This window comes from Crocuta crocuta, unplaced genomic scaffold, assembly GCF_008692635.1.
Source record: "Crocuta crocuta isolate KB4526 unplaced genomic scaffold, BGI_CrCroc_1.0 scaffold95, whole genome shotgun sequence".
Taxonomy (NCBI): domain Eukaryota; kingdom Metazoa; phylum Chordata; class Mammalia; order Carnivora; family Hyaenidae; genus Crocuta; species Crocuta crocuta.
The window spans coordinates 13,639,660-13,649,098 of NW_027530971.1; the positions used below are offsets into that span (position 1 = coordinate 13,639,660).

At 54.2% G+C, this 9,439-nt stretch overlaps 1 protein-coding gene across 1 annotated transcript in view; it reads right to left on the reverse strand.

Annotated features, from left to right (window-relative positions):
- Nucleotides 1-2,418: 2,418 nt before the first annotated feature.
- PHF19 (PHD finger protein 19) overlaps nt 2,419-9,439 on the reverse strand; it is a 16,545-nt gene continuing 9,524 nt past the window's right edge. The window contains exons 10-13 of the mRNA XM_077769946.1: nt 9,257-9,344; nt 8,420-8,505; nt 7,380-7,475; nt 2,419-6,442 (exon numbers count right to left, since the gene is read on the reverse strand). Coding sequence (XP_077626072.1) covers nt 6,100-6,442; nt 7,380-7,475; nt 8,420-8,505; nt 9,257-9,344 — 613 coding nt within the window. The 3' untranslated portion in view covers nt 2,419-6,099. The remainder of the gene's footprint in view (nt 6,443-7,379; nt 7,476-8,419; nt 8,506-9,256; nt 9,345-9,439) is intronic.

Genomic DNA, 9,439 nt, shown 5'->3' on the forward strand with positions numbered 1-9,439 from the left:
ACCTAGTGACCTGTTCATCTGCTGTGTGGGATGACTATCACCTTCTAGGGGAGCTGACAAGCGCTTTATCCAGAAGGATGAATTGCTAATGGTGGAATTTCAGGGACAAGCAGGGTTATTTCTTACAGCCAAAGATGGTATTTATTATTCCTGAATGGTGGGAATGGGCTTTGTGAGTGGAGGCAGTACTGCGGGAGTATTGGGGCTTAGACACAGCCTCCTGGGTTGGAAGTGGGTCTGGACGCCTCCCTAGCGTGAATGTGACAGGTATCAGAAGGTTCTGGAGCCTTGCTCATTAGAGACATAGGTTCTGAGCCCATGGTGCTAACCTGGTCACTTGAACACTGAGACCGAGCATCCTAAAGTAGGAAAGAACCCTGTGGAACTGCTAGACTGGGGATTTTCAGACTTGTTCCTCTGAGCTGAGGTACGGTTTTCTGGGTGGGGTAAGGGTCTGAGACACCTCCCTCCATACCTCAACAGTGTAACTGTCTTTTATCATTTACATGTATTAAGCTCCCTTGTAAGATTTTTTTTAAGTTTTCTCTGTTAAAAGCTGGTAAACCAGTGGTCTAAGCCAGTCTCCATTTTATAGATTACCGAAGGAAACAACTGCACTGAGGTCCAGCAAGGGGGTGGCGAGTCAAGAATGGTAAAGCCAAGTCCGCTCACCCCGTGTCTGGTGCTCTTCTATGCCTGCTTCTGGGTCTCAGGCGAAAGTGGGCAGGGGGGCAGAGCCCTTTGGGGTGAGAAGAAAGACTTGACCTAGGCCTCCTCCCCGAATCTGTCACAAGGTAACCCCACCCTGGGGAGACTGTGGGCAGTTTGTGTGGGGGTCGACAGACCTCTGTGGTGTCCTGGGTCTTCCCAGAGGGAAGGATATGTGGAGAGGGATTGCCAGGCTCAAATTCTGACACTTGCTGTGCTTCTGGAACCTTAGCTCCTCCAAATATAAAACGGAGGATTTCCCAGGACCCTTTTGTGAAGACCTTGTACGGATTTAAGGCTGGGGCCCTTCCAAAGCTCCAGTGGGGATTTGGAGGTGGGGGGCTACCTCAGGAGAAGGACAGAGGGAATGACACTGGTGATGTCACTTTCTACAGCAGATGTTTCTGATACACAGCAAAACCTGCTGTAAGGTAGGTCGTACTGAAAATGCTTTGGGGACCCCAGACCCACTGCCTCTGCTGCTTTCGGGTTAGAGCCCAGTCTCTTGGTCTGGCTTTCAAGGCCCTTCACAGCCATGCCTCAACTCACTTTTTCCATCTTCAGCTTCCACCTCTCCTTGCCCACTGTGGCAGGTGGATGGCTCCAGTATGCTGTGTGACGTTATTCCCGAGTTCAGGCCCACCCCTCCGCCTGGAGTGCCCTTTTCTGGGAACGCCTGGGAAATCTGGCTGCTCCTTCACAAGGCAGACTCCCTCCCGGTTGGAAGGAGTCTCTCACCTCAGTGTTCCTGTTATCCTTGTGCATTACAGCCCGCCTCCTGGTTCTTCCACATTGTGAGCTGCTTGACGTGAAGAGTATGTCTGAATCTATTTGATCTCTTGCACAGGGTTTGGCAAATACGTCCCAATTTGAGGTTTCAAGGATTTGAATAAAGCTTTCTCTATATCCCAGTTACTTTCTAATTTATCGAATTGGCAAAATCCAGCTTTTTTTCCTTGAAAGTTCTTAAAGTGGGTCTAATTCCAAAGGAGATTTTTCTATCTCTGGCCTTCATTGGGTTATGTTCTATGCTGACTTGCACAGCAAAGTTTCTTGGTGGACTTCCTTTGCCTCAGTGTTCTAGTTGCCTGCAGGAAATGGGAGAGGAGAGGACAAAATGCCAGCTCTCTGCCGGGTATAACTCCGTGCTCTCCTCAGCCTGCAGAGGATTCCTGAGATCAGAGAGCGTGACATTTAACATAAGTGGCAGAGCTAGGCTCTGAACCCACATCTGATTCTAGATCTGATGCTCTTACTGCCTCTTTCAGAGAGGTTGGACATACCCTTTTGTAGGCCAAACGCCCAGAGAGCCTACTGTGGCCAACTCCAAACGGCGGGCGAGTAGTTCTGAAAACGTGTATGCAGTAAGTTACTCTGGCACTTAAACATACTGCATTGTTCACTTCTCCCCACAGATCCAGAGGCTGGTGACAGGATGTTTGTTCTACAGATCAGGGGATGGGTCTAGAGGAGTTCCGTGACTCTGCAGGTCTGCATGACTCCCAGCCTACTTACCCTGGACCACACTGTCCCCGAGTCACTCTGTGGACCTGAGAGATTAGTGGCTGCATGCAGGAATTCTTTCCCAGCATTTCTCAGGAAAGGCATGTTTAATCCAGAATCCCCAGAAAAATCACTTGAGGAAGTGAAAAAAAAATATTAAAATGATCTGTGAATAGTAATGCTTAAAAGAATCAAGATGTTAACTAGTTTGAAGGAATCTATCTTTATCAAATCAAAAAAGAACAAGAAACACCAACACACCAAGTGGAGGGCGGAGGCCCCAGGACCGGAGACGTAGGAGAGAAATAGTTACCGACGAGTCAGTCTTGCTTGCGATTGTTGCCATGGCCCCGGTGTGTCTGTCTCGCCCTGTCTGCTGCAAACTGAGTTATTTGTGCAAATAAGTTTATACACATAGTATACTTTATACAAATCCTTTGAGCTTTGTTTGGAGAAATAAGCTTTGGAAGCAAAATAAATTTTAATTTAGCAATTTTGACACGTGATTCCATGTATTCTTAATCTTGCTAGGATATTTGAATGTTACATTATTTGAAAACTCCAATAATGTTCCTTGGAGGTTTCCAGTATTTAAATATTCTCTATAGGCTACAGTTGTTTGTAGATACTACTAAGCTTAATATTCCTATCTGTTAGAATTTTTTCAGATATCTGTGATGATAGAGGGGAAGTATGAAAAATCTTCCAAATATTTTAAGAATAACTTGTGATTTAGGAAATTTCTGAGAATTCTAATTTCCTGCTCCTGAACTCCAAAGTAAAACATTTGTTGTAAATCTGCAATCACTAACCTAGACTACGAAGAACCAGGCCCTCTCTGGCCTGGGCAGGACCATGGTTTTCAGGAGGTCACTTTGGCACTTGGACTAGAACCCAGATCTCTTGATCCCTCAGACCACTCAACGTTTCATTCCATCACATTGCTTTCACCCCGGAGAATAATCCCACCCCCTAATACCCTAGCTTCGACTGTGGTTTTGTTCTAAGGGCAGCTAAAAGGCCAAAGCAGAAAGCATGGTAGAAAAAGTGGGAGCCACAGTTAATGATTTTTAAGCGCACACATGAACACTCAGGGCAATTAACAGGCTACACTTTGTTCCTGAAACTACAGAATTCATTGGAACCAGTGGCCTGCGCCTCCCTAAGAGCTGATTTTTTTTCTTATCCCTTCATGCCGATTTTTCTCTCTTCAAACTGTTCCAAGTTTAGACGAGTTTAAAGTAATAACCCATCACATCACATGTATATGTGGAAGGGTTCCCTCCGAACGCCTGGGAGCTGAATTCAGCAGGGACTCCTGCTGGCATCTGGAGGGGAAGGAAAGCAAAGGCACCTGCCCAGGGTGGCACAGGTCCTGGCCACCAGATTCCTAGGACTGTGTGCCTGTGTGCATTAATTAAGTAGTTTTAGAGTGGCTGCACGTTAACTATTTTACTAAGGTCACTTTCTAAGGTCATTCCTCATCTTTTACTTCATGGCCTCCAGCTAATATTTTTTGCCCCTGTGGATCAGGTACTCACGAATACTGTGGGGAGAATGTGGGAGGGAGGGAGCGGCAGGAGTGGCAGGCGGCCAGATAGGGTCCTGTCATTCCTCCTATTTCCAGAAAACCAAGACCAGAAACCAGACAATTCCTCCCAGTATCCAACAGCTGACAGATAGTTCATTCACTCGGGAGAAGATAGTTAATTTTTCAAAGGGGGCTTTTAAATTATAAAGCAGACATATTAATTATAACTTTAATATAACAAATGTTATTAAAAGCAGCAATTCAAAACCATAAATCTTTTCAAAGGTGCACAGGGTTATTATAAGGTCAGTTGGCAGTAATGCAGCTATGATCTGGTATGAATGAAATTCTGGGGTGTGGAGTCAGGGTGGCCTTCCCAGGCCTTAGAGGAAGACACCCCCACCCCCTCTTCCGGCCCAGAGCCTCTCTGGAACGGGAGTAGAGAAGGCACAGGTGCATGGTGGCAGGCCTGGCTCATCCAGTGCTTTCTCAGAAGCCTAGAAAGCTCTAGCCAGGCAGGAAGCCACAGATTGGATCCCAGGTCCCACACCCCTGCTGGGCTGGGGGCTGGCTCCTCAGCTCCCCTTCCATCTAGCCCAGGTGGGGGGCTTCCGTGGCAGCAGCTGTGGGGCTGAGAAGGGAGAGAGCTGGACCCAACCCCCGCTGTGCCCTGCCTGGGTCCTGCTGGGGAGGCAGAGGGGAGTGGGCGGGCCACGTGCAGGAGGTGAGGTCCCGCTGAAAGGCACTATAGGAGTTGAGGTTTAAGGCAAGGGGCGTCTGAACAATCTCGGACTCCCTGAGGCGCACAGGTGGGGAGGGCCGGGCACAGTGAGGGAGAACCCAGCTCCCCATGCCTGCTGCTCCCACTGCCGCCCCTTTGTTCGCCCACTTCCACCTCGCAGCTGGCAGCCTGCAGAACTCAGCCAGGCACAGCAGGCCTGCTAGCAGCTGGCAAGGCTGGTCCCCATCTGGTCCACCCCCATCCTAGTCAAGGCACTTCTTTTTACCTTCCAATCAAGTGAGTCAGTTTCTAGTACCTCTGGAAGCAGCAAAAATGAGGGGTCCCCTCCCCTTCTCATTTTTGGTTTCCTTCCAGATGGTACAGTTGTAATGTCAGTTTAAGAATTCTACTTATACTCCACTGACAAAGGCTTCCCTTCAAGGGGACTGAACCACACAAACCTTTAAAAAGTCGCAACTTGTCCCAAAAAAGTGATTGTCAATCTCAGGGCACGGCAGGGAATGAGGAAGAGGGTGTCTGTCTTCCGTGCCTCCCTGCGGAGTCATAGCTGGTTCATGGGCAGGACAAAGGGGACAGGAGCTGGCCTTTCACATTTAGTTGCAGCATGGGGCCCCTGAAGGGGGCCGTGGGAGAGCAGAGGGCAGGAACCAGGCTGGTGCCAGAGGGAGCTGGGGTGCGCATGTGTGTGGTGTGCACTCCTCGCGGGTGAAAGCACACGTGTGGATGGAAGCTTCTGAGCGAGTGTGTATTACTGGGCTGTGTGAGGTGGGTCTGGGTATGGGAGGCACAGGAGACCGTCTGAGGTTTCCTTTTCTCCCACTTCCTCTCCCTGTCCTGTGGATTTTCAAGGCTGCCTGCACTCCAGCAAAGCCAGGACCAGCTCCTTGGCAACTATGAGGGGGTGTGGCCAGGGAAAGGCCAACTTCTGGGACCTCTCGGAAGCGGACACCTGCAGCCTTAGTAACCGGCTCTGGTGTTGGAGGCTTGAGGCCAAGACCCAGCCTCTTGGCCCCTCAGATCCTGAGAGCCCCAGGGTCTCTGCCTCACAGGCTGTCACAGAGGCAGCCTCCCACTCTCACAGCGGGGAGGACCAGTAAAGGAGGCGGGAAAAGCTCCGAGAGGCTCCTCTTCACCTTCAGCCACACTTGATGCTTCCTGTTCTCACAGCGTGGTTCCTGGGACGACTGGCTGCCCAGGGGTCAGCTGTGACGAGATCCAGCACAGGACAGCCATGCACACGTAGGTGTGTAAACACACACCCCCAAATGGGGTAGGAGAGACTAAAGGGACATAACCAGACAAAGAAATACTTGGGCCTCAGGGAAAAGGGTCCTAGAGCCAGGGGACACACATTCAGTTACAGGTAAACAGTCTGAGGGAGTGTGTGAGGACACTGAGTGACAGCCAGTGGGACCTTAGAAACACAGGCAGAGGGGTGACGAGCCTGAGGAGGCCCAGGAGCAGAACGGGTGCAGAGAGGCGCAGGCCTGGGCCGGGCGGGTTGGGAGGGCCTCTGGCCAGTCACTTGCAGCTGGCCCGCCCTCCTCCCCCACCCCAGCCTGGAGGGAAGGGTCTCTCAGTGGGTTTCAGGGCCCCCAGCGTCCCCTGGGGCTAGTCAGTAAGGGGTGGTCCCTTCCCACTCCACCAGGTACTGAACCTTGCCCTCGGGCGTGACTCTCCTGGCCAGCACCTGGTACTTCTCCCCACAGGCTAACCGCCCCGCTGCGCCGAAATAGTTGGTGATGGAGGACTTGAGGTGGGACAAGGACGAGTCATCCTCACTGATGCTCTCGAACGTGTGGCTGTCAATGCCTTCGTCCGGCCGCTCGGGGCCCGGAGCCCCCTCTGCACTGCTGTCTGAGGGGCAGCGTCCACCCGGCTCAGCTGCCCGCCGCTTTGCCCGCAGTGGCACGTACGCTTTGGCTGCCAGCTTCCTCTTGCGGCTGCCCACTGTCCGTCTATGGCAGGATGGGGGGAGGCGGGAATGGGGTGGCATGATGCCAACAAGTCCCTCTCCCTGAGCGCCCTCCTGGGCGCCAGGCACCGGGGGATGCAGCATCTCACCAATGTCCTCACCATGGTCCCAAGGAGGCCAAGGGGGAGAAACCAGCAGCCAGTGAGTGGCTGAGCCAGGAATGCAAACCTGGGTGTGGCCAGCTCTAAAGCACACACTGCCCACGGAGGACCTCGGCACTGCCCAGGTGGAGGGAACACCACTGCGCCTCCTCGAGTGCAGCTCGGAGGTCCTGCGGGAGGCCCCTTCCCTGGGGAGTCAGATAGATGGGGGTGGGGGGATGGGTGGGATNACACACAAAAGAGGAGGTACGTGTTCCCACACACTTAGAAACCAAAGCCAAGTCCTGAAGAGCTGGTGAAGAGAACCTAAGAAACTGGAGGAAGTAACTACAAATCCCTCTAGAGGCAGCAGAGACAGACACCTAGAGAGGCCTGCAAATAGACACCAAGACACAAGTGGCCTCACATAGTTACAGGAGCCTCTCGTGCTGCCACACAGGCTGTCCCTCTCCCAGACCCCAGACCCTGCAGGGTGCCATTTCCCCTCCCTCAGGCTTCCAAATCAACGGCTCTTTTCCTCAGTGGCCCAGAAGACAGACACCAGATTTAGACAGGCAAGAAGCAGGGGACCCTGTAGTCAGGGGTAGAGACACGCAAAATCATGGCTGTAGAGGCCAAGAACCTGGAACCAGAAGGGCCCAGCGACAAGCGTCACGTAGCCTGCAGCTGATAAAGAGCAACCTGAATGCCCACAACAGAACCAGAGGGTCCCGGTCCCCGAGCTTGAGACCCCAGTGCGCAGAACAAGCCACACGGCACCAGTGGGAGGCAAAGGGCCAGGGGGACGGCGGAACGGGGCCCATCCTGCGGGAAGCTCACCTCGAGTCGTAGGAGAGGCTGGTGGAAGCCGAGCCGGAGGAGCTGGCAGCGTCCGTGGAGTCCACGTCAGAGAAGAAGGTCTGGCCCGAGCTGGCACTGCGGGGGACGAGAGGGTGAGCCTGCCACTGGCCCTCGGCACCCCTTCGGACCCTGCAGGCGTCCCTGAGCCCCTCCCCGACCTTCCTTCGGCCCAGCCAAGCCGCCTTCCCTCTGCTGGACTTCCCACCAGCGTGCCTGGGGGGCCTGCTCCTCTGCCTGTCCATCCTCTGCACGGCCGGCCAGCCTTCGGAGCACAGGGAGCCTCGGGACGCTAGAGGAAGCCTCCCCCCCACGCCCTCCCCGGTGGCGAGAGGAGCACTAAGGAGCCTGGCCGCCGCCACCTGGGTGCTATATAGACCCAAAGGGCTTTCATTTGCAGCACCTGTTTGAGCCTTGTAACAGCCACGCAGAAACAGGTGGGGAGGTGCAGAGAGACTGGAGGACCCTGAAGCTGCACGGTCAGTGTCTGGTAAGGAGGGACGGGGGCCCAGGCCGTCTCCTCCGGGAAGCACTAGCTGGCCTTTAATACTTGCCGAAACAAAATGGCGGGGGGTGCATTCCCTCCTGTAGGTGTACGGAGCATGAGGTTCTGTGGGAATACATGGACAGGTGCATCCAGCACGGCCTGGGGAGGGCCAGGGAAGGCTCCCTGGAGGAATGCAGGGCAGCCAAAGCAATTCTGGCATAAGGTGTGAGGGCAGGGAGGAGGAGGGGGACAGGGCTGGAGAGGTAGGGAGGGCCCAGGCGAGGCGGCTGTCGGGCCCTGCACACCAACAGCAGGAGGTTATGCTGAAGCTCTGTCGTGGGAAGACCCGTCAGGCAGCCGAATGTAGTATGGACCCTTTTAACTGGAATGACTCCAAGGGAGCTTCCGCTCCCTCGAAAGCCTCTCTGCTTTGCTCTTTCCAGAGCTTTCCTTCATTGCTGGGGAATGGAGGTCTCACTGCTTGCCTCTACCCACACTCCGGAGCAGCCGTCTCTGCCACGTCCCGCTTCGCTACCTTTTCAAACTCTGAATTTCATCCAGCGAGAAGTCAAATATGCTGGCCAGGTGGTGGTTGGTGCTCCAGGCTGAGGTAAAGTCACTCTGTGGACACAGGAAGGAGGGGGAGGATGGGTCAGGGAGCATCAGACCCGCCCTCGACACTGCCCTCTCTCTGCTAAGGGCCACATGGGGTTTCTGGGGGCTGGGGCTCCCGGGGGTAGGACTCATCACTCGCTCGATTCCCAGTCTGACCAGGGAGCCACATCAGACCGGCTCTAGCCCCGTCTTCTAGCTGACTGTGTGGCCTGCCCAATTCGGCTTGCGGTTACCTGAACCGTACAAGGTAGACAGCGACACCTGCCTGGGGAGCATGGCCGGTGGTGCCGTCAGGTGCCAGGAGCCGTCGGCATTGCTAGTATTGGTCCTACAGGGGGGCGGCAGCGAGGATGCGGGGCCGCTGAGGAAAGAGAGCTCTGGAGCCCTGGCTCTAGGCTGGGCCCTGCCACCGGCTGAGGCACGACCTCAGAAAAGTCCCTGCCCTCCCTGGCACTCACTGTCCCCACTGGACCATGGGGGCGAGGATATTACCTACCCTGCCCCGCCCCCTTCGGCCTCTCAGGAGAGCATGGGGAGAGACAGCAGTGGTGGGAGAGCCTGGGGAGAGAGCGGGGGCCTCACAGTGCCTAGCTTTTGCTTGTTTAGCTGCACAAGGAATGGGCTTCTCCTTTAAGGGATGTGGGAGAGTCCCGGGGGCCTGCGAGGGTGGGGGAGCCTCAGTTTCCTGCACAGGAATCCCTACTGAATGTGCCGACCCTGTGTGTGAATGTGGAGAGCAAGAAAACAAGGAACTAACACTGGGAATAGCATCTTCCAGCAAAAACTTTGATCTTTTTCTTCTATAAACTCGCCTTTTCTGCTGCTGAAATTCGTGAGGCAACAAACTGTGGAGACAGAAAGGGGAGAGGGCGGCTGGGTCAGAGCCTGAAGGCCCGGAGGAAGGAGGGGCAGGGCGGGTGGGGACGGGGTGCTGGCTCAC